The 25,093-nt window shown below is 44.0% G+C and overlaps 1 protein-coding gene across 10 annotated transcripts in view; it reads right to left on the reverse strand.

The window, feature by feature from the left end:
• Nucleotides 1–25,093, reverse strand: part of RBMS2 (RNA binding motif single stranded interacting protein 2) — a 70,796-nt gene that overhangs the window by 23,445 nt on the left and 22,258 nt on the right. For 5 of the 10 annotated variants that reach the window (XR_010129486.1, XM_063694624.1, XM_055359344.2 and 2 more), the window contains exons 2-3: nucleotides 6,303–6,469; nucleotides 2,597–2,746 (exon numbers count right to left, since the gene is read on the reverse strand). The exons of 1 other annotated variant lie outside the window; for it this stretch is intronic. Coding sequence is in view for 8 of the 9 variants with exons in the window: in XM_063694624.1 (XP_063550694.1) it covers nucleotides 2,597–2,746; nucleotides 6,303–6,469 (317 nt within the window). In the remaining variant the exon portion in view is untranslated. Of the gene's footprint in view, nucleotides 1–691; nucleotides 1,612–2,596; nucleotides 2,747–6,302; nucleotides 6,470–25,093 lie in introns of those variants that run through there. 4 more of the 10 variants (XM_063694626.1, XM_055359346.2, XM_063694625.1 and 1 more) reach the window with 2 other exon arrangements.

Genomic DNA, 25,093 nt, shown 5'->3' on the forward strand with positions numbered 1-25,093 from the left:
TCAAACCTTAATAAAAATAAAAAAGAAACGGGGGCCGGGTGCAGTAGCTCACACCTGTAATCCCAGAATTTTGGGAGGCCGAGGGGGAGGCCGAGGCTGGAGGATCACTTGAGGTCAGGAGTTTGAGGCCAGCCTGGCCAACCTGATGAAGCCTCATCTCTACTAAAAATACAAAAATTAGCGGGGCGTCACGCCAGTAGTCCCAGCTACTTGGGAGGCTGAGGTAGGAGAATTGCTTGAACCTGTGAGGTGGAGGTTGCAGTGAGCCAAGATGGCGCCACTGCATTCCAGATTGGATGACAGAGCGACACTACATCTCAAAAAAAAAAAAAAAAAAAGAAAAAAAAGAAATGGGTTAAAAATGCCACCCTTAATATAAACCCATCCTCCCCAAAGGTACCTAAAAGAAATAAGGTAACTGTAGTCCTTATAATACCAACACATTTCTCTCTTCTTTCCCAGCTAAGACTCACACACTAGTTGGAAAGAGATGACTGTCTTTTGGGGAAAGAAGCTTGGCAATGTCCACACGAAAGAGTGTGTAGAGGCAGAGCTCTGGCTGGAATTCCCTGAGGACTAAAAAGAATCCTTGCCATTACTTATTTTCTTTTGGAAAACACCACTGATCCTATGAAAAAACTATAGACATTTTTCTTCTCTGATATCCTATTTCCATCACCCCTCCACTGACCCCTTCAATTGAAGGTCAACCTGAGCCAAATTGCTTTGGTTCAAATCCTGGTTCTGCCACTTTTTAGCTATGCGTGATCTTGAACAAGTCATTGAACCTTTTGGTGTCTCAGCCTCATCATCTGTAAAATGGAGACAGGATTGTTAGGACTGTGAATTGAGTTAATAAACACAAATCATTAATGTGTACCACATGGTAAGCACTTAAAATGTTTAATTGCTATTATTATTATATTCAAGGAACCTCAACTTTAATATCTCTTTGCCTTACTCTAAGACTTCTATTTCTCATTGTCAAGATTTGAGAGTGTTAGGGAGGGGAGTGGGAACTGTAGTATTAAAAAAATATTGTGTGTGTGTGTGCATCAGGGTCTGGCTCTGTTGCCCAGGCTGGAGTGCAGTGGTGTGAACATGGCTCACTGCAGCCTCGAACTCCTGGGCTCAAGCAATTCTCCTGCCTCAGCCTCCTGAGGACCAAAGGTGTGTACCACAATGTCCGGCTAATTTTAAAATTATTTGTAGAGACAGGATCTTACTATGCTGCCCAGGCTGGTCTTTAACTCCTGGCCTCAAGCAATCCTGCTGCCTTGGCCTCCAAAAGTGCTAGGATTAAAGCTGAGAGCCACCATGCCCAGCTCTAAGAAATTCATCTTATAAACAAAAAACCATCTAAATTTTGGTGATAAGGCCAAAGGGCTGCATATCCTTTCTTCTTCTTCTTCTTCCTTCTTCTTCTTTCTTCTTCTTCTTCCTCTCCTTCCTCTTCCTCTTCTCCTCCTTCTCCTTCCTCTTCTTTTTTTTTTTTTGAGACGGAGTTTTGCTCCTGTTGCCCAGGCTGGAGTGCAATGGCGTGATCTCAGCTCACTGCACCCTCCGCCTCCCAGGTTCAAGCGATTCTCCTGCCTCAGCCTCCCAAGTAGCTGGGATTACAGGCGCCTGCCACCACACCTAGCTAAGTTTTACATTTTTACTAGAGATGAGGTTTCACCATGTTGGCCAGGCTGGTCTCAAACTCCTGACCTCAGGTGATCCACCCGCCTCAGCCTCCCAAAGTGCTGGGATTACAGGCATGAGCCACCACACTTGGCCAAGTTATAGATTTTTGTCCAGTAAAAATGCAAATTATTTCTGTGCAGTAGATAAAATAATTGCAAAGGTTAGTGGCTTTACTATCCTATAGGACATAAACCAGTTTTTATCTAATGTAGCAATCTTATTCCAACATTCTTTCTTCATTTCCTATAAATAGTTCCTCAAATGCTCTTTGAACTCATTTTGCCATGCTGCTGGTTCCCTCATTAATGAGTTATAAAAATCTTTGACACATATTCATTTTATATTTGTATGACAGTTGTGTTTTCTTTTTGTTTTCTGAAACAGAGTTTCACTCTTGTTGCCCAGGCTGGAGTGCAGTGGCGTGATCTTGGCTCACTGCAACCTCCGCCTCCCGGGTTCAAGCGATTCTCCTGCCTCAGCCTCTGGAGTAGCTGGGATTACAGGCATGCGCCACCACACCCAGCTAATTTGGTATTTTTTAGTAGAGATGGTGTTTCACCATGTTGGTCAGGCTGGTCTCGAACTCCTGACTTCAAGTGATCCACCTGCCTCAGCCTCCCAAAGTGCTGTGATTACAGGTGTGAGGCACTGTGCCCAGCCTAACAGTTGTGTTTTTCAACTTTTTGAAAATTATACTTTGGTAGCAGAGTCACGTGGAACTTCTAAAACTTGAGTAGTAGTGTATCACAGATCAGGGATTATATTAGAGGTGTTCCACTAGAAAAAAGCCTCTACATTCCACTCCAGGAGGGTGAAAATATTAAAGAGACAGAACAGAAATCACCAACAAAGTCAGAAGTACAAGAGCTAACTGAAAATAGTTGTCAGGGAATGAATTTGAGAATAATACCCCAAACAAGCAATTTTCCCATCTCTCCTTCCATCCCTAAAGAACATATGATGATTGTTTTCACTCCTTGGCGGCATCTCGCTGACTTTTTTCGTGGAACTTCTGTGATCCAAAGGATTAGACAGAATAAGCCAAGCAATGCCCTGAAAGCTGGGAACAGAACACATTAAAAGGAGGGTGAGGATGGATGTGGCTATCCTAGCCCTTCCAGGCTACACACTTGGATTCATTCCCAAATTGAGGCAGGGGAGGGACTCATGAGAAGTCTGACTGTGGGGCAGAGGACACAAGTGCTGCTATCCTTATGAAGGCCCCAGGGTGGAGCTTGCTGTGGTCTAGCAGCTGAGACTTTGAGCTCAGAATTTCCACTGCAGCTGGCAACAGCTGGGTCACTGCTGCTGCTTCCTTGAAGGAGCCCCTCCGAGAACCAGGAGTTCCAGTCCTAGACTCCACGCCTCTCCTTCCCACATGCCAGACTTTAGGATCCAGCAATATTTACTTCCTCTACAACCCAGGGAGAGACAACTGGGACAAAGGCAGGAAGTCCGTCTACGCATGAGAAACATCCTTCCTAGAAAGGCTTAACTCCCTGCTCACAGCGGACAGAGGGCTCCACCCACCTGCTCTGCTCAGCCTCCTAGTCAGGACTCCTCTGGCACCTCTTTCATTCCTGCCTCACTCCTGACTCTCCACAGTCCCCTTTTGGGCTCCTTACTTCGATCCTACATGCTGCCCTTGACTATACTTATGCTTCAGACATGGCAAAAGATAAGGCAATTGTTCAGAAAGGCAAAATAAAAATCCCTCTCTATCTGTGGGTTTCCCACTTGTGGATTGAACTAGCCATGGATTGAAAATATACAGGAAAAAAAAAAAAAGGTCTTTCTTCTAAGAGAGGTTCAGGGAAAAAAAACTAAAAAAATAACTGTTGGGTACTATGCTTAGTACCCAGGTGACAAAATAATCTATACACCAAATACCCAAGTCCCGAGTTTACCTATGTAACAAACCTGCACATGTACCCCTTAACCTAAAATAAAAGTTAAAATGTTTTTTAAAAGAAAGGATGGTTGCATCTGTACTGAACATGTACACACGTTTTTCTTGTCGTTATTCCCTAAATAATACAGTATAACATTTATTTACATGGCATTTGTATTGTATTGAGGTATCATAAGTAATCTGGAGATAATTTTAAAGTATATAGGAGCATGTGCATAGGTTATATGCAAATACTACACCATTTTATTTTATTTCATTTTTATTATTTTGAGATGAAGTCTTGCTCTGTCACCCAGGCTGTGGTGCAGTGGCGTGATCTCAGCTCACTACAACCTCTGCTTTCTGGTAGCGTGATCTCGGCTCACTGCAACGTCCGCTTTCTGTGTTCAAGTGATTCTCCTGCCTCAGCCTCCTGAGTAGCTGGGACTACAGGTGCCCACCACCAAACCCAGCTAATTTTTGTAGTTTTAGTACAGACGGGGTTTAACCATGTTGGCCAGGCTGGTCTCCAACTCCTGACCTCAGGTGATCCACCCATCTTGGCCTCCCAAAGTGCTGGAATTACAGGCATGAGCCATCATGCCTGGCCACTATACCATTTTATCTAAGGGACTTGAGGCCAGGCTCAGTAGCTCATGCCTGTAATCCCAGCTTTCGGGGAGGCCGAGGCAGGAGGAATGATTGAGCGCATAAGTTTGAGACCAGCCTGGGCAACATGATGAAATCTCATCTCTACAAAATTTACAAAACATTAGCCAAGCATGGTGGTGTGTACCTGTAGTCCTAGCTACTCAGGAGGCTGAGGTGGGAGGATTGCTTGAGCCCTGGAGGCTACGGTTAGTTGTGATTACACCACTGCACTCCAGCCTTGGTGACAGAACAAGATCCTGTCTTAAAAAGAAGAAAAAGCGTAGGGACATGAGCTCAGTGAATTTTGGTATCCATGCAGGGGGACAGAGGAGGTCCTGGAACAAATCCCCCCCAGATACTGAGGAACGAATATATGGTAAAGTCTAGTCAAGATTCTTCTCTGAGCGAGGCACGGTGGCTCACACCTGTAATCCCAGCACTTTGGGCGGCCGAGGTGGGCAGATCACCTGGTCAGGAGTTCGAGACCAGCCTGGACAACACAGTAAAACCCCATCTCTAGCAAAAAAAAACCCAAAAATTAGCCAGATGTGGTGGCGTGCACCTATAATCTCAGCTACTTGGGAGGCTGAGACTCAGTCTTAAAAAAAAAAAGATTCTTCTCTGTCTTGTGATGTGAGAGAATTTTTGTAGCACATTATATTTAGTACGAGAAACAAAATTTAGAAATCAAGGACCTATATTAATATGATACTCTTTCGCTCCCTCATAAACCAACATTTCTGCTAATTCCCACCTCTCAAAAATTACTAGTCCAAGACAGTCCCCTTAATTCCACTTACATACCTTTCTAGCAAGGTAAGCTGAGATAACGGACCAGTTTTAAAAATTTTTTAAATATATATTTTTACTATATTTTTTATAGAGACAAGGTCTCACTATGTTGCCCAGCCTGGTTTTGAACTCCTGAGCTCAAGCAATCCTTCTGCCTTGGTCTCCCAAGGTGCTAGGATTACAGGTGTGAGCCACCACGCCCGGCCCAAGGACCAGTTTTTTATATACACCAGACTTTATTTTTTATTGCTTATTATTTTTTGAGCTGGACATCTGTGTACTTTTGCCATTTTTCCAACATTCCTAATTGGGCAATTCCACGATTCAAATCTACTACAAAGAACTCTGAAGAGTCTTCATGGGGTAGATACAGAATAATTGCTCCTATCTCCACCTTCTTTATCTGCTAATTTGAGGTCTCCATTCCCAAGGAATATCTCCAGCAGCAGAAAGTCTCCGAAGTGCATGATTTGATTGGCGAGTCCCACTTTCTTCCGGGATTCCCCACTGCCAGCTCTCTCATGCCTTCTAATTAACATCTATAGAGATATTAAACTTCTCTATTCAAGGTGTAAGGACAGCAGTCTTTCCACTAAGACCATCAGGTTGGGGGAGGTGCTGCAAATAAAGTTGGATATTAGGCTTTAAAGGCCAGTTCCACACTGGCTTTCCTTAGAGAAACACATAAAGGCTTTATAATATATATCAGTAGCAGGTAGATTTTTATTTATTTTTATTTTTTTGAGATGGAATCTCACTCTATTGCCCAGGCTGGAGTGCAGTGGCATGATCTCGGCTCACTGCAAGCTCAGCCTCCAGGGTTCACACCATTCTCCTGCCTCAGCCTTCTAAGTAGCTGGGACTACAGGCACCCGCCACCATGCCCGGCTAATTCTTTTGTATTTTTAGTAGAGACGGGGTTTCACCATGTTAGCCAGGATGGTCTCGATCTCCTGACCTCATGATCCGCCCGCCTAGGCCTCCCAAAGTGCTGGGATTATAGGCATGAGCCACCACACCCGGCCAGTAGCAGGTAGAATTTTTTAAGAGGCTGCTGAGAAAGTTTGTGTCTATGGAGTAGAAACAAAATGCCATTGCCTTTTAGGATAAGTGAGCTGGCAAGGCCAGGAGTGGTGGCATGCATCTGTAATCCCAGCTACTGAGACAGGAGGATCACTTGAGCCCAGGAGTTCAAGACTAGCCTGGACAACATAACGAGACCCTGTCTCAAAACCAAATCTATACTGTCCCTGGAAGCCTACGCACATGTACTCCAACTTACGGCTGACACAGCTTGACAAGATCTTGGTCAGTAGTGCCTGGTTGCAATCCTCGGATGTATAGGTTGGTTTTGCTCAGCTGTTCATTTCCATTGCTTCCACTACTGCTGTTAGGTGTACTGTTGCTTGGGCTAGGTGGTGCCATCTGCTGAGCCAATGACACATATGGCTGCAGGGAGACATGAGGAAGAGGTAGAAGGATTATCCATTTACATGTTGGAGAGTGAGGAAGATCCTGGACCTCTTGAAAAAATGATTCCAAACTATATATAATCACAAATATGCACTCACTTGGACACACATAGTTTGTTCCTTAGCTCCATATTTTAGCAGAGAAGAAGAAATTAATACCACATTGTGAGATAGCCCAAAGACTTAAAATCCTGTTGTAGCTTTTAATACATCCTTTATATTTCCTATTCCTTTTTCCCTCTTTTTGCCAGCACTTACACTAGGATTTCCCAGATAACACTCTGTAGGCTGGGCGTGGTGGCTCACACCTGTAATCCCAGCACTTTGGGAGGCCGAGGCAGGCGGATCATGAGGTCAGGAGATCGAGACCATTGTGGCTAACATGGTGAAACCCTGTCTCTACTAAAAATACAAAAAAATTAGCCGGGCATGGTGGTGGACGCCTGTAGTCCCAGCTACTCAGGAGGCTGAGCCAGGAGAATGGCGTGAACCCGGGAGGCAGAGCTTGCAGTGAGCTGAGATCGCGCCACTGCACTCCAGCCTGGGTGACAGCACGTTTGGAAAAGAAATGCAGGACGAGCGCGGTGGCTCACGCTTGTAATCCCAGCACTTTGGGAGGCCAAGGGGAGGCGGATCATGAGGTCAGGAGTTCAAGACCAGCTGACCAACGTGGTGAAACCCCGTTTATACTAAAAATGCAAAAAAAAAAAAATTGGCCAGGTGCAGTGGCACTCGCCTATAATCCCAGCTACTCAGGAGGTTGAGGCAGAAGAATGGCGTGAATCTGGGAGGTGGAGCTTGCAGTGAGCCGAGATCACGCCACTGCATTCCAGCCTGGGTGATAGGGCGAGACTCCATCTCAAAAAAAAGAAAGAAATGCAACTCAAAACCACAGTGGGATACCATCTCCCAACAGTCAGAATGGCTAGTATTAAAAAGTAAAAAAATAACAGATGCTAGTGAGGTTATGAGGTTATGGAAAAAAGGGAACACTTATACACTGTTGGTGGGAGTGTAAATTATTTCAACCATTGTGGAAGACAATGTAGTGATTCCTCAAAGACCTAAAAACAGAAATATCATTTAGCCCAGCAATCCCATTGCTGCGTATATACCCAAAGGAATAGAAATCATTCTATCATAAAGACACAAGCATGTGTATGTTCGCTGCAGCACTATTCACAATAGCAAAGACATGAAATCAACCTAAATGCCCATCAATGGTAGACTGAATAAAGAAAAGATTGTACATATACACATGGAATACTACGGAGCCATAAAAAAGAATGAGATCCTGTCCTTTGCAGGAACATGGTTGGAGCTGGAGGCCATTATCCTTAGCAAACTAACGCAGGAACAGAAAACCAAATACCACATGTTCTCACTTATAAAGTGGGAACTAAATGATGAGAACACATACTTACATTAAGGGGAACAATACACACTGGGGTCTGTCTGAGGGTGGAGGGTGAGAGGAGGGAGAGGAACAGGAAAAATAACTAATAGGTCACTAGGCTTAATAACTGGGTGACAACATAATTTGTAAAACAAACCCCCATGACACAAGATTACCTGTATAACAAACCTGCACATATACCCATGAATTTAAAATAAAAGTTAAATAAATTTTAAAAAGAATCACTTTGAAATTTCCATTTAATTACTAGTTCTGCAATAATAATAATACACTGGTCCAGGCACAGTGGCTCACACCTGTAATCCCAGCACTTTGGGAGGCTGAGGTGAGAGAATCGCTTGAATCCATGAGTTTGAGACCAGCCTGGGCAATATAGCAAGACCCCATCTCTACAAAAAATACAAAAATTAGTTGAGGCAGGGTGCAGTGGCTCACGCCCGTAATCCCAGCACTTTGGGAGGTCGAGGTGGGTGGATTGCCTGAGCTCAGGAGTTCAAGATCAGCCTGGGCAACATGGTGAAACCCTGTCTATTAAAATACAAAAAATTAGCCAGGTGTGGTGGCATGCACCTGTAGTCCCAGCTACTCAGGAGGCTGAGGCAGGAGACTTGCTTGAACCCGGGAGGCAGAGGTTGCAGTGAGCCGAGACTGCACCACTGCACTCCAGCCTGGGCAACAGAAAGAGACTCCGTCTCAAAAAAAAAAAAAAATTATGAAGGTTGTGATAAATATATATTTCACAAAGATAAAACGCAGTCAAGAAGACTATGACCTATGGCCGGGTACGGTGGCTCACACCTGTAATCCCAGCACTTTGGGAGGCCGAGGCGGGTGGATCACTTGAGGTCAGGAGTTCGAGACCAGTCTGGCCAACATGATGAAACCCCGTCTCTACTAAAAATACAAACATTAGTCAGGCGTGGTGGCACATGCCTGTAATCCCAGCTACTTGGGAGGCTGACGCAGGAGAAATGCTTGAACCTGGGAGGCGGAGGTTGCAGTAAGCTGAAATCGTGCCACTGCATTCCAGCCTGGGTGACAGAGGGTGATTCCGTCTCAAAAAAAAAAAAAAGAAGATTGTGATCTAAATCCTTTTTTTTTCTTTTTTTGAGGCGGAGTCTTGCTCTGTTGCCCAGGCTGGAGTGCAGTGGCCCGATCTCGGCTGACTGCAAGCTCTGCCTCCCGGGTTCACACCATTCTCCTGCCTCAGGCTCCCGAGTAGCTGGGACTACAGGCGCCCGCCACCATGCCTGGCTAATTTTTTGTATTTTTAGTAGAGACGGAGTTTTACCGTGTTAGCCAGGATGGTCTCGATCTCCTGACCTCGTGATCCGCCCGCCTTGGCCTCCCAAAGTGCTAGGATTACAGGCGTGAGCCACCGCGCCCGGCCGTGACAACATGATTCTTAATCACAGTTCCTGAGTTTAGAATAAGGAGTTCACTGCTGGAGATCATTAAATAAGATATGTCCTTCTTGGCCGGGCACGGTGGCTCACGTCTGTAATCCCAGCACTTTGGGAGGCCGAGGTGGGCGGATCACGAGGTCAGGAGATGGAGACCATCCTGGCTAACACGGTGAAACCCCGTTTCTACCAAAAATACAAAAAAATCAGCCGGGCTTAGTGGCGGGCGCCTGTAGTCCCAGCTACTCAGGGAGGCTAAGGCAGGAGAATGGCGTGAACCCAGGAGGCAGAGCAGAGCTTGCAGTGAGCTGAGATTGTGCCACTGCACTCCAGCCTGGGCGACAGAGCGAGACTCCGTCTCCAGAAAAAAAATGTCCTTCTTTATCTCTAAGGAGTTGCTATTTTTGATCCTTAGCTGAGAAAACAAAGCTGCTTCTCTGAATATGAGACTGTAGGTCTGTCAGTGATGAGGGTGATGATGATAGCCACGATGTCAACAGTAACAATGATAATAAAAGCAACTGTCAGCTGGCGCGGTAGCTCAAGCCTGTAATCCCACCTGCTCAGGGGGTTGAGGTGGGAGGTTGGCTTAAGGCCAGGAGTTAGAGACTAGCCTGAGCAACATAGTGAGACCCTAACTCTTAAAAAAACAAAGAGGCCAAGCACAGTGGCTTACGCCTGTAATCCCAGCAATTTGGGAGGCTGAAGCAGGCAGATCCCTCAAGCCCAGGAGTTCAAAACCAATCTGGGCAACCTGGTGAAACCCCACATCTATAAAAAAATGCAAAAATTAGGTGTGCATGGTGGCACACACCTGTAGCCCCAGCTACTTACAGGGCTGAGGTGGGAGGATCACTTGAGCCTGGCAGGCAGAGGTGTAAAGGTTGCAGTAAGCAAGATCGTGCCACTGCACTCCAGCCTGGGTGACAAAGTAAGATTCTGTCTCAAAAAAAAAAAAAAAGGAAAAAGAAAAAGGAAGGAAAGAAGGAAGGAAGGGAGGGAGGGAGGGAAAAAAAAAGCAACTTTAGTAGCACCATACTATGTGCCAAGCACAAGCAGATGAAGAGACCACCTGCCTCAGTTGGCGTTCATCTATCCCCATTCTCAATGTGAGATAATGTTTCTGAAAGAATCAATGATGCCAGGACTGCCCAAACAAGAATACAAGGGTTACTGGGGAAATAAATAAATTGAAGAGAGGCAGCTGGTGGCTCACACCTGTAATCCCAGCACTTTGGGAGGCCAAGGCGGGTGGTTCACTTGATGTCAGGAGTTCAAGACCAGCCTGGCCAATATGGCAAAAACCCGTCTCTACTAAAAATACAAAAATTGCCGGGTATGGTGCCACATGCCTGTAATCACACCTATTCGGGAGGCTGAGGCAGAAGAATCGCTTGAACCTAGGAGGCAAAGGTTGCAGTGAGCCAAGATTGCATCATTGCACTCAGCCAAGATTGCATCATTGCACTCCAGCTTGGGTGACAGAACAAAACTCTGTCTCAAAAAAAAAAAAAAAAAAAAAAAAAAAAAGACCAGGCGCAGTGGCTCACGCCTGTAATCCCAGCACTTTGGGAGGCCAAGGATGGCGGATCATGAGGTCAAGAGACTGAGACCATCCTGGCCAACATGGCAAAACCCCGTCTCTACTAAAAATACAGAAATTAGCTGGGTGTGGTGGTGCATGCTTGTAGTCCCAGCTTCTCGGGAGGCTGAGGCAGGAGAATGGTGTGAACCCAGGAGGAGGCAGAGCTTGCAGTGAGATGAGTTCTCACCATTACACTCCAGCCTGGGCGACAGAGTAAGACTCCGTCTGAAAAAAAAAAAAAAAAAAAAGCCCGGGCGAGGTGGCTCATGCCTGTAATCCCAGCACACTTTGGGAGGCTGAGGCGGGTGGATCCACTTGAGATCGGGAGTTGGAGACCAGCCTGACCAACGTGGAGAAACCCCGTCTCTACTAAAAATACAAAATTAGCTGGGCATGGTGGCGCATGCCTGTAATTCCAGTTACTCAGGAGGCTGAGGCAGGAGAATTGCTTGAACCTGGGAGGCGGAGGTTGCGGTGAGCTGAGATCGTGCCATTGCACTCCAGCCTGGGCAACAAGAGCGAAACTCCGTCTCAAAAAAAAAAAAAAAGAAAAGAAAAGAAAAAAGAGGCTATTGGTTTGCTACCATGCTTCCCATCTTGGTTTTAATACTAAGGTCTTAGCTATAGTTTAAAAATATGACTTAGTCAATAATAAACTTACTACAAGGCCTGAAAAAATTCTTAGAAAAGAAGATACAGCTCAGAAGAAAACAACTTTTCTGCCTTTATTGAGCTTACAGTCAGCAAAAATACTGTGGGACTGGTCCCTCTCATCAGGAGGTAAATTCTTTAGGCTTTTTGCTCTATAGTAAGCCATTGCTTACTATAAAACAACTTTTATCTCTTGCTATTCTCACGTACCTTCTGAAATTGCTGCACAGGTTTGACACCAAAGAAAAATAGTGGAAAAATATTCACTTTTAAGGGTAAGAAAATACAAGGGGGGACAAATGGTTAAAAAAGCCCCTAAGTAAAGCTTATCTGGCTTCCTAAAACAATTTGGAGACAAAGACCCTGTAAACTAATAATATGTTTACCTATAATACGTAAGAGAGAAAAGGGTAATACGTATGAGCACCCAGGGAACTGACATATTCTTACCGGAGAAGGGAAGAATAAAAAGAAGCTGTGGTTTCTCCAGAACCCTACCACGGATTCCCTTCTTATGTTTCTCAGCTGAGGAAGTTCTAATTCTTCAACAAGAGAGCATCATAAATGTGTTTATTTCCAAATTGATAGAGAGATGAAGGCTAGGTTAGGCAATGGCTTACTATAGAGCAAAAAGCCTAAAGAATTTACCTCCTGATTACAGGGACCAGTCCCACAGTGTTTTTGCTGACTGTAAGCTCCATAAAGGCAGAAAATTGTCTGAGTTGCCTATCTTTGAATCCATAGTGACTTTATTGATGAATAAATAATATCATCAGTTAATATTATCAGTTAATATCATCATCATGAATGAGCTGCCTTCTCAGCTCTGTTCAATCACTGATAAAGTGAACTACCAAGGGAGCAGTTTTACCTCTATACTTCTTTCATGTTATTTTGGCCTTAAATATAGTTCAGAATGTGGTTAGTATTAGTTCTCAGCAGCTGCTTAAAAGCTAAAAGACAGGCCAGGCGAGGTGGCTCACACCCATAATCCCAGCACTTTGGGAGGCTGAGGCGGGTGGATCACCTGAGGTCAAGAATTCAAGACCAGTCTGGCCAACGTTGTGAAACGCTGTCTCTACTAAAAATACAAAAATTAGCTGGGTGTGGTGGTGCATGCTTGTAATCCCAGCTACTCCAGAGGCTGAGGCAGGAGAATCGCTTGAACTCGGGAGGCAGAGGTTGCAGTGAGCCCAGATCGCGCCACTGCACTCCAGCCTGGGTGACAGAGTTAGACTCTGTCACAAAAAAAAAAAAAAGCTAAAAGACAAAGTAATGTTTAGTATAAGAGGAGATTACAGTGACATACTTTTACATTAAATACTTTAGATCCTATGATCCCCAGAGATTTTTATAGGGTATCTTACAGCACAATTCTCTATCCTTTATTTATTATTTTTCAGGTCTCACTATGTTGCCCAGGCTGGTCTTGAACTTCTGGGCTTAAGCAATCCTCCAGCCTTGGCCTCCCAAAATGCTGGGATTACAGGCCTGAGTGAGCCACTGTGACTACCCTGTCTATTCTTTAAATACTACACCACCAATTTATAGGGAATTGAGGTTATTTCTCACTCCCTCTCTGCTTTTTTTTTTTTTTTTTTTTTTTAAGACACAGAGTCTAGCTCTGTCTTCCAGGCTGGAGTGCTGTGGCATGATTATGCTCACTGTAACCTCAAACTCCTGGGCTCAAGTGATCCTCCTGCCTCAGCCTCCCAAGTAGCTAGGACTACAGGCACACACCACCACACATGGCTAATTTTAAAAAACATTTTTGGCTGGGTGTGGTGGCTTATGCCTGTAATCCCAGCATTTTGGGAAGCTGAGAGGACTGTTTGAGGCCAGGAGTTTGAGACCAGCCTGGGCAACATGGTGAGACCCCATCTCTACTGAAAATACAAAAATTAGCTGGGCATGGTGGTAGGCACCTGTAATCCCACCTACTCAGGAGGCTGAGGTGGAAGGATCACTGGAGCCCAGGAGGTGGAGGCTGCATGAGCTGAGATCGTGTCACTGCATTCCAGCCTGGGTGACAGAGTGAGACCTGGTCTCAAAACAAAATAAAATTTGTAGAGGCGGAGTCTTGCTATGTTGCCCAGGCTGATCTTGAACTCTTAGCCTCAAACAATCCTCCCACTTCAGCCTCCCAAAGGGCTTGGATTACAGATATGAGCCACCATACCTGGCCAAGGTCTTCTTCTTCCTTTTTTTTTTTTTTTTTTTGAGACCAAGTTTTGCTCTTGTTGCCCAGGCTGGAGTACAATGGCGCGATCTTGGCTCACCGCAACCTCCGCCTCCTGGGTTCAAGTGATTCTCCTGCCTCAGCCTCCCGAGTAGATGGGATTACAGGCATGTGCCACCATGCCTGGCTAATTTTGTACCAAGGTCTTCTTAAAATTATGTCTTAAAGATCTCAGTCTCAGTCCTAGACAATTAAAGAAAAACAAAACAGAAGGAATTGCTATATAATTTAAACAAAAGTAACTTTCTGAGTCAGAGAGAGGTAGTCCTCAAGATGTTGAGGGCCAGCTCACTAAGTAGGTATCCAGGTACTTGGCTGCCTGCCTCAAAGCCCTAAATCTTTTTTTTTAAGTGTATATATCCTTTTATTCAGAAATTCCACTTGTAGGGATGCTTATATATGTGCACAAATATATATGTACAAGGATATTCATTGCATCATTCATTTATAATAGTAAAATACTGAAAAAGCATATACTCATCAATGAGAAAACTGGTTACATAAATTATAGTGCATACATAAAAGGAGTACCATATAAGCCATTAAAAATAATATGGCACATCCATGTGTCTTTTCCTGGAAGGATACTAAAAATATACTACTACATGAAAAAACTAAGCTGTTTAGTACCACTATTACCACTGTTAATATTACTATTTTATTTATTTATTTAAAACATTTTATTTTATTTTAAGTTCCAGGATACATGTGTGAGTTTGCTATATAGGGAAACAGGTGCCATGGTGGTTTGCTGCACCTATCAACCCATCACCTAGGTACTAAGCCTCACATGCATTAGCTATTTATCTTGATGCTCTTACCCCGCCTGTCCATACAACAGGCCCCAATGTGTGTTGTTCCCCTCTCTATGTCCATGTGTTCTCATTGTTCAGCTCCCATTTATAAGCAAGAACATGCAGTGTTTGGTTTTCTGTTTCTGTATTAGTTAGCTGGGGATAATGGCTTCCAGCTCCATCCATGTCCATGCAAAGGACATAATCTTGTTCCTTTTTATGGCCACATAGTATTCCATGGTATATATTTACCAGATTTTCTTTATCCAGCCTATCATTGATGGGCATTTGGGTTGATTCCATGTCTTTTCTATTGTGAAGAGAAAGCTCTAAATCTTTAAATGTGCATTCCACAAAGGCATCTCAAGTTCTCCTGGATCCTTGACAGCTGATAGGGGAAACATCAAGCCTCTGCAGACAGATGACAGCTCAATATGGGTGAATTATCTATATCTGCAAAGGAAGGAGAATTTTGTCCTTCGTTCTAATTTTAGAAGAATTCGGCCGGGTGCGGTGGCTCACGCCTATAATCCCAGCATTTTGGGAGGTCAAGGTGGGTGACTCACTTGAGGACAGGAGTTCAAGACCAGCCTGGCCAACATGCTGAAACCCTGTCTCTACTAAAAATACAAAAATTAGCTGAGCATAGTGGCATGCGCCTATAGTCCCAGCTACTCGGGAGGCTGGGGCAGGAGAATCGCTTGAACCCAGGAGGTGGAGGCTGCAGTGAGCCGAGATCGTGTCACTGCACTCCAGCCTGGGTGATAGAGTTAGATTCCATCTCAAAAAAAAAAAAAAACAAACAAAAAAATTAAATTACAAGAATTCTTTTTTTTAAAAAGACTCAATTTTTAAAGACTCTTGGTCAGATGCAGTGGCTCAAACTTGTAATCTCAGCACTTTGGGAGACCGAGGCGGGTGGATCACTTGAGCCCAGGAGTTTGAGACCAGCCTGGGCAACATGGTAAAACCTCGCCTCTACTAAAAGAAATACAAAAATTAGGCTGGGTGCAGTGGCTCACGCTTGTAATCCTAGCACTTTAGGAGGCCATCCTGGGCAGATCACCTGAGGTCAAGAGTTTGAGACCAGCCTAGCTAACATGGTGAAACCCCGTCTCTACTAAAAGTACAAAAATTAGCCGGACTTGGTGGTGTGCGCCTATAATCCTAGTACTGGGGAGGCTAAGGCAGGAGAATTGCTTAAACCTGGGAGGCGGAGGTTGTGGTGAGTAGAGATCACACCACTGCCCTCCAGCCTGGGCGACAGAATAATCTTTATCACATACACACACGAAAAAAGAAATACAAAAATTAGCCAGGCATGATGGTGCATGGCTGCAGTCCCAGCTACTCAAGAGACTGAGGTGGGAGGATGGCTTAATAGAGTGATACTCTGTCTCAAAAAAGACTCCTGGCAGGGTGCGGTGGCTCACGCCTGTAATCCCAGCACTTTGGGAGGCCGAGGCAGGCAGATCACATGAGGTCAGGAGTTGGAAACTAGCTTGGCCAACATAGTGAAACCCCGTCTCTGCTAAAAATACAAAAATTAGCTGGGCGCCTGTAATCCCAGCTACTCAGGAGGCTGACACAGGAGAATCGCTTGAACCCGGGAGGATGAGGTTGCAGTGAGCCGAGATTGCACCACTGCACTCCAGCCTGGGGGATAAAGCGAGACTCTGTCTCAAAAAAAAAAAAAAAAAAAAAAGGACTCTTAATTTTAAAAGAATAACTATTAATGATATTTGGCACTTGTTGTATATGGTACTAAGTATTTTATTTATTTTTTGACACAGGGTCTTGCACTGTCACCCAGGCTGGAGTGCAGTGGCATGATCATGACTCACTGCAGCCTTGACCTCCCAGGCTCAAGCAAGCCTCCCACCTCAGCCTCCCGAGGAGCTGGGACTACAGGCACTTGCCACTACATTTTTTAATTTTGTAGAGACACACTATGTTGCCAAGGCTGGTTTCGTACTCCTGGGCTTGAGGGATCCTCCTGACTTCACCTCCCAAAGTGTTAGGATTACAAGTGTCAGCCACTGCACCTGGCCCGTGCTAAGGATTTTATATCTACCATCTCAGTTATCCTACCTCTCTTGTTTTCCTTCTGCTTTTACGTGTGGCTGCTCACTCTGAGAAGGGAGTGATGCTTCTGGGAATAGAAATGTCCTTTCCACACGGGTGTCTTCACACATCTTTATATGCTAAATTCCAGTCATCCAACTAACCTTAAATCTGCTGTTCCCTAGCATCCTGCTTTGAATTTGAATAATCAATCAAAGTTTCCTTTTCTGTCTTGGTAACCAGGTGGGTACTTTCTAGGTTTCACTGGCAGATCCAAAGTCAAAAAAGCCCCAGCCTTGAGACTACTTCCCACCTCCAGGGAATAAAACTGAAATTCCTGCATTTCACACAAAAAAATCAGTAAAATACTAGAACTTTTAAAAAACATTACTTCCTTTACATGCCTACGTTTCTGAGGCAATACATTAGCTTTTAGTTAATAAATCATACTTCAAGACTCGTCATCACACTACCAGGCTTTTCATGCCTTCCTCTGTCACCCAGGCTGAGTGCAGTGGCACGATCTCGGCTCACTGCAACCTCTACCTCCTGGGTTCAAGCGGTTCTCCTGCCTCAGCCTCCCACGTACCTGGGACTACAGGCGCATGCCACCATGCCCGGCTAAGTTTTGTATTTTTAGTAGAGACTGGGTTTTGCCATGTTGGCCAGGCTGGTCTTGAACTCCTGACCTCAGGTGATCTGCCCACCTCGGCTTCCCAAAATGGTGGGATTACAGGTGGTGTAAGCCACCATGCCTGGCCTCAAGTACTCAAATGTTTACCAAGTGAATGAATTAACCCATGTTTATTCTGAAAGCATTCAACATATATACATCAAGCAGGTAATCTCAAATTCTGCAAGTCTAAAATTAATTTCTGTACCTTTTCCTGAACTCCCTTATTTCTAATATCTCTTAACTTGTCTGACTGCCTCTGTTCTCCTACACCTCCAAACCACCCTCAATAATGCAGCTAGCATTAGCCTTCTCAAGTATATGTGATCATGTCATTTCTCTCTATATAAACCCATTAATGTTGCTCATTCACTTCTAGTCTACTTCATAAGAAGACTCATACCTAGAATACTCTTTTATTGGATTTCTTTACATATTTCTTTGCTACATGATGATATGCTACCATCCCTTACTTCTAAAAGCAAATCTAATATCATCCCAGACATCTAAGATTTTAGGCCACATGTGATGGCTCTGCTTAAATCTTGAAATCATGAGGGGCACAGTACAATTACGAGTCCTCTTCTAAATACCACTAATTCAAATGACTTCCGCCATTCCACCTCATGAGCATAAACCAAGGTTATGAGTAAAAACCTGCAAGGTTTCGTTTTCTAGGAGCCAAATAAAACCGCATGCCATTCAAAGGAGTGAAGCAAACTGATGGATGTTAGAGCAGAGATCTATCCCTTTTTTTTCCTTTTTTCTTTTTTTTGAAACAGGGTCTTGCTCTGTCACCCAGGCTGGAGTGCAGTGGTGCGCAATCATAGCTCACTGCAGCCTCAAACTCCTGGGCTCAAGTGATCCTCCTGCTTCAGTCCCCCAAGTAGCTAGGAATACAGATGCATGCCACCATACCTGGCTGATTTCTAAATTTTTTGCTTTGTTGTTTAGGCTGGTCTTGAACTCCTGGCCTCAAGCAATCCTCCTGCCTCAGCCTATCCCTTCCCTTCCTCCCTTCCTTTTATTTATTTATTTATTTATTTATTTATTTATTTTTTTGATACAGAGTCTTGCTCTGTCACCCAGGCTGGGGTGCGATGGCGCAATCTCGGCTCACTGCAAATTCTGCCTCCTGGGTTCAAGCGATTCTCCTACCTCAGCCTCCTAAGTAGCTGGGATTACAGATGTGTGCCACCACACCCAGCTAATTTTTGTATTTTTAGTAGAGACGAGGTTTCATCATGTTGGCCAGGCTGCTGTCAAACTCCCAATCTCATGTGGTCCACCCACCTCGGCCTCTCAAAGTGCTGGAATTACAGGCGTAAGCCACCATGCCTGGCCTTTTTTTTTTTTTTTTTTGAGAAAGGGTCTCACTTTGTCACCCAGGCAGGGTGGAATGTAATGACACGATCACAGTTCACTGTAGCCTCAACCTTCCAGGCTCAAGTGATCCTCCCACCTCAGCCTCCTGAGTAACTGAGACTACAGGCACATGCAACCACACCTGGCTAATTTTTGTATTTTTGTAGAGACAGGGTTTCACCATGTCGCTCAGGCTGGTCTCAAAACTCCTGAGCTCAAGCAATCTGCCCACCTCAGCCTCCCAAAGGGCTGGCATTACAGGCATGAGCCACTGCGCCTGGTCTAGTCTATCCCTTTCTTAAGAGAAACCTGGAGAACTGACAATTCAGCCAATTCATGTCTTCTAATAACCCTGACATTGATTCTCACATGAAAATGACATTTAGGACATATCAATAAATAGCAAATGAGATTTAAGATTTAGAATCTGCCGCAGTTTATGAAATCCATCATAGTACAGGAGGATTAAGGAAAACATCTGGCTCTTCATTTTCTTTTTTTTTCCTTTTTTTTTTGAGACGGAGTTTCGCTCTTGTTGCCCAGGCTGGAGTGCAATGGCATGATCTCAGCTCACTGTAACCTCTGCCTCCTGGGTTCAAGTGAGTCTCCTGCCTCAGCCTTCTGAGTAACTGGGATTACAGGTGCCCACCACCACGCCCGGTTAATTTTGTATTTTTAGTAGAGACGGGGTTTCTCCATGTTGGTCAGGATGGTCTCGAACTCCTGACCTCAGGTGGATCTGTCTGCCTCAGCCTCCCAAAGTGCTGGGATTATAGGCATGAGCCACCGCACCCTGCCTGGCTCTTCATTTTCTAGCATAGGGCCTGACATAAGACTGATGGCCCTTGAGAACCATTTCAAACTAGTATGAGTGATAATACAGTCCTATCCTTCCCTTCCCCAGAACATTCATTAATCTGAGGGAAAGGCTGGTGGGGACGTGGACATAAAAATATATAACTCCTTCATCTTTCACCCAGAAAAAGAAAAAATCGAATTCCCCTGTACCTGTAGCAGAAACTTCATGTTTCCTGTCTTACTGAGTTGCATGAAACTAGGAGAAAAGAGAGTGTCCTTCCATTTGCTCTCTTTCAAGAGATTATAATGATAGAAGGAGGGTGGCACAATGCCTACTTCCCAATCACTAGGTTTTCACCAGATCTTTTAAGAGAATGATCCAATCAGACGAGCTACTTGTAATTATAATCTAGTATAAGTAAAACATTGTCTTTAAAGAAGCTGTATTTCTGGCCCGGCCCAGTGGCTCAAGCCTGTAATCTGAGCGCTTTGGGAGGCAGAGGCAGGTGGATCGCTTGAGGCCAGGAGTACAAGACCAGCCTGGTCAACATGGTGAAACCCCGTCTCTACTAAAAATAAAAAAATTAGACGTGGTGGTGCACATCTGTGATCCCAGCTACTCGGGAGGCTGAGGCCCAAGAATCACTTGAACCTGGGTGTCGGAGGTTGCAATGAGCCGAGATCATTCCAGCCTGGGTGACAGAGTGAGACTTTGACTCAAGAAAACAAATCAAAACAAATAAAGAAGTTGTATTTCTGAAAATCAAGCTCTCCGATCAAGTGCTCATTTAGTCTAGTTTCATAAAATTTATGAATCCTGTATCCATTCATTTGCCATCAAAGTCATCCTCACCCTGGGCCCTTAACTATGAACTGCCAGAGCAGTAGAAAACTCAATCCCACATCTGATACCTAGCTAAGTTCCTGGCACATAATAGGCATGGATATTTGTTAAAATGAGTGAAATAAACACACGGTTTGCTAATTGTGTATCATGTTAATAAATCCCTAAAAAGTCTCACAGATACACAATCCAGCAGCCTAACATCAAAATTCCTAATGCAACGGGAATGTGGATGATCCACAATACATATTCCTGGAGCCAGTGGTCTCCAGGACATATAACATATCTGAACGTTTGCCTAAAATACATTATTTCCTGGGTTCCAAGTCATTGTATCACCTAATAAGAGAAAGTCCACTTTCTCTGAGAAGTGACAGACCCCATAATAATTACCCATGAGATCCTTTGCACTGTTTCAGTCATTCAGCAAATATTTGTTCGTTTGTTTGTTTTTTGAGACAGAGTTTCACTCTGTTGCCCAGGCTGGAGTGCAGTGGCGCAATCTCAGCTCACTGCAACCTCTGCCTCCCAGGTTCAAGCAATTCTCCTGCCTCAGCCTCCCAAGTAGCTGGGATTACAGGCATGCGCCACCATGCCTGGCTAATTTTTGTATTTTTAGTAGAGATGGGGTTTCACCATGTTGGCCAGGCTGGTCTCGAACTCCTGACCTCATGTGATCTGCCCACCTTGGCAGCCTCCCAAAGTTCTGGGATTACAAGTGTGAGCCACCACATCCAGCCAAGCAAATATTTGAATACCAACTATGTACAAACACTGCTTGATGCTCTGGGGACTCATAGATAAATGGTGTATGAGTGAAATATTTCATAATATATTTATTTATTAACATGCTCCACAGGGAGGTACATAATAAATTTAAATGCACATCCACAAGGAGTCACTAACAAGTTCACAAACTAGAGCTTACAATCTAGAAAAGTAGCAGAATGGGCTGGGCGCGGTGGCTCACACCTGTAATCCCAGCACTTTGGGAGGCCAAGGTGGGTGGATCACCTGAGGTCAGGAGTTCGAGACCAGCCTGGCCAACATGGAGAAACCCCGTCTCTACTAAAAATACAAAAAAAATTAGCCAGGCGTGGTAGTGGGCACCTGTAATCCCAGCTACTTGGGAGGCTGAGGCAGGAGAATCGCTTGAACCTGGGAGGCAGAGGTTGCAGTGAGCTGAGGTCATGCCATTGCACTCCAGCCTGGGCAACAAGAGCGAAACTGTCTCAAAAAAAAAAAAAAAAAAGAAAAGAAAAGTAGCAGAACAAAATATCTGTGCTAATGGTATAAGAATATGAAAGAAGACACAATTAATTCCTGAGGGTGAAGTCTCTCAAAAAAGACACTTGGGCCTTGAAAGGATAAGCAGAGCAATAATTAATTATTTTTTTAAATAGAGACAGAGACCCACTATGTGCCCAGTCTTGTCTCAAACTCCTGGACTCAAGCAATCTTCCTACTTTGGCCTCCCAAAGTGCTGGGATTACAGGCATGAGCCACCATGCCCAGCCAGAACAATAAACTTTTTTCGTTTTTGTTTTTTCAGATGGAGTTTCGCTCTCACCGCCCAGGCTGGAGTGCAGTGGTGCAATCTCAGCTCACCGCAACCTCTGCCTCCCAGGTTCAAGCGATTCTACTGCCTCAGCCTCCTGAGTAGCTGGGATGACAGGCACCCGCCACCATGCCTGGCTAATTTTAAAAATATTTTTTAGCAGAGACGGGGTTTCACCATGTTGGCCAGGCTGGTTTTGTACTCCTGACCTCAAATGATGCCACCCGCCTTCGCCTCCCAAAGTGCTAGGATTACAGGTGTGAGCCACCGCACCCGGCCCAGAATAATAAACTTTTAATGGAGAGCCATCAAGGAAATGCAAATCAAAATCACAACAAGCTATCACTTTATACCTACTAGAATGGCTATAATAAAAAAGGTAAGTTCTGGTAAGGGTGTAAAGAAATCGGAAACTGGAAACCTCGTATACCACTTATGGCATTGCAAAACGATGCAGCTGCTTTGGAGGATAGTTGGGCAGTTCCTTAAATGTTTAAAGCATAAAGTTACCATGTGACCTAGCAACTCCACTGATAGGTATACACCTAAGAAAATTGAAAATATGCCCACACAGGGCCAGGTGTGGTGGCTCAAGCCTGTAATCCCAGCACTTTGGGAGGCTGAGGCAGTCGGATCATTTGAGGCCAGGAGTTTAAGACCAGCCTGGCCAACATGGTGAAGTTCTGTCTCTACTAAAAATACAAAAACTAGGCTGGGCACAGTGGCTCATGCCTGTAATCCCAGTACTTTAGGAGGCTGAGGTGGGGGGATTACAAGGTCAGGAGATCTAGACTATCCTGGTTAACACAGTGAAACCCTGTCTCTACTAAAAATACAAAAAAATTATATTTTTTGTATATAAAATATAATATACATTTATTTTATAATATATTATTTTATTATACATATTATATTATACATTATATTTTACATTATAATGTACAATATATTACACGTTATATTATACATTATATTTATAATGTATTATAATGTATTATTTTATAATGCATTATACATTTATAATAACCCGTGGTGGCAGGTGCCTGTAGTCCCAGCTACTCAGGAGACTGAGGCAGGAGAATGGCATGAACCCGGGAGGTGGAGCTTACAGTGAGCTGAGATTGCACCACTGCACTCCAGCCTGGGCGACAGAGCGAGACTCTGTCTCGAAAAAAAATAAAAATAAATAAAAATACAAAAATTAGCCAGGTGTGGTGGTGCATGCCTGTAATCCTAACTACTCGGAAGGCTGAGGTATAAGAATCACTTGAACCCGGGAGGCAGAGATTGCAGTGAGCCAAGATTGTGCCACTGCACTCCAGCCTGGGCAACAGAGTGAGACCCTGTCTCAAAAAAAAAAAAAGAAAAAAAGGGAAGAAAACATATGCTTACACAAAACCTGTACACAAATTTCACAGAAGCACTATTCATAATAGCCCAAAGTGGAAAGAAGACAAATGTTTATCAACTGATAACTGGATAAATAAAATGTGATATATTCATATGATGAAATATTTATTCAGCCATAAAAGGGAAGAAAGTACTGATAACATGGTACAATGTGAAGTAAGCCCAAAAACATTATGCAAAGAGACAGAAGCCAATCACAAAGGACCACATGTTGCATGATTCCATCTATATAAAATGTCCAGAATAGGGCAATCTATAGATATAGAAAGTAAATTAGTGACTACCTAGGGCAACGGGAGAGGAGCAATGGGAGGATTAAGTGGTGATAGGTAAGTGGGTAGGATTTCCTTTTGGGGATAATAAAATGTTCTAAAATTGATTATGGTAGTGGATGCAAAACTGCATATACTAAGAGCCACTGAATTGTATACTTTAAATGTATGATGTGTGAACTTTATTTAAACTGTATGATGTGTGAATTATATCTCAATAGAGCTGTTATAAAAATGTGATGAGGTACATGTTTATAGCAGCACAATTTGCAACTGCAAAGATACGGAACCAACCTAAGTGCTCATCGACCAACAAGTGGATAAAGCAAATGTGGTGTATATACACCATGGAATACTACTCAGCCATAAAAAGGAACAAAATAATGTATTTTGCAGCAACTTGGATGGAGCTGTAGGCCATTATTCTAAATGAAGTAACTCAGGAATGGAAAACCGCATATTATATGTTCTCACTTATAAATGAGAGCTAAGCTAGGAGGATGTAAAGGCACAAGAGTAATATAATGGAATTTGGCGACTGGGAGGGGAAGGCTGGAAGGGGCGTGAAGGATAAAAGACTACATATTGGGTACAGTGTAAACTGCTCAGGTGACAGGTGCATTAAAATCTCAGAAATCACCGCTAAAGAACTTATCCATGTAACCAAAAACCACCTGTACCCCAAAAACTACTGAAATTTAAATATATAGTTTAAAAAAATGTGATGAGGGCCAGGTGTGGTGCCTCATGCCTAGAATCTTAACACTTTGGTAGTCTGAGGCAGGTGGATTGCTTGAGCCCAGGAGTTCAAGACCAGCTTGGGCAACATGGCAAAGTCCCAGATCTACCAAAAAAAAAAAAAAATTAAAAATTAGCTGGGCATGGTGGCATGTGCCTGTAGTCCCAGCTACTCAGGAGGTGGGAAGATCACTAAACTTGAGAGGCTGAGAATGCATTGAGCCATTATTGCACTACTGCACTACAGCATGGCAACAGAGCAAGACTGTCTCAACAACAACAAAATGTGATGAGGATGGGTAGACAGAAGAAGACATTCCAACCACTAAAACTATCTTGAGACGTTAGGTTACCAGAGGTTACCATGAACTGGCACAGAATTCAGCCTAGGTGGCATCACTCTACTTCATTTCCAGGTAGAAAAGTCAGTCACAGGATAAATATATTTTACTGAAGCTCAAATCATGTAAGAGAAAGAAACAAATATTTCCTGCAACTCCTCTTCCTAAAAACAACAATGTAAAACAAGAAAGACATTTCTAAAACAGAGCCTGAGGCAGAGAATACATGCCACATAACTGCCCAGCACAGATGGGTTTTTTTTTGAGACAAAGTCCCGCTCTGTTGCCCAGGCTGGAGTGCAGTGGTATGATCTCGGCTCATTGCAAGCTCCACCTCCTGTGTTCAAGCGAGTCTCCTGCCTCAGCCTCCTGAGTAGGTGGAATTACAGGCATGCAACACCACGCCTGGCTAATTTTTGTATATTTAGTAGAGATGGGGTTTCACCATG

The sequence above is a fragment of the Gorilla gorilla genome, chromosome 10 (assembly GCF_029281585.2).
Source record: "Gorilla gorilla gorilla isolate KB3781 chromosome 10, NHGRI_mGorGor1-v2.1_pri, whole genome shotgun sequence".
Classification (NCBI taxonomy): domain Eukaryota; kingdom Metazoa; phylum Chordata; class Mammalia; order Primates; family Hominidae; genus Gorilla; species Gorilla gorilla.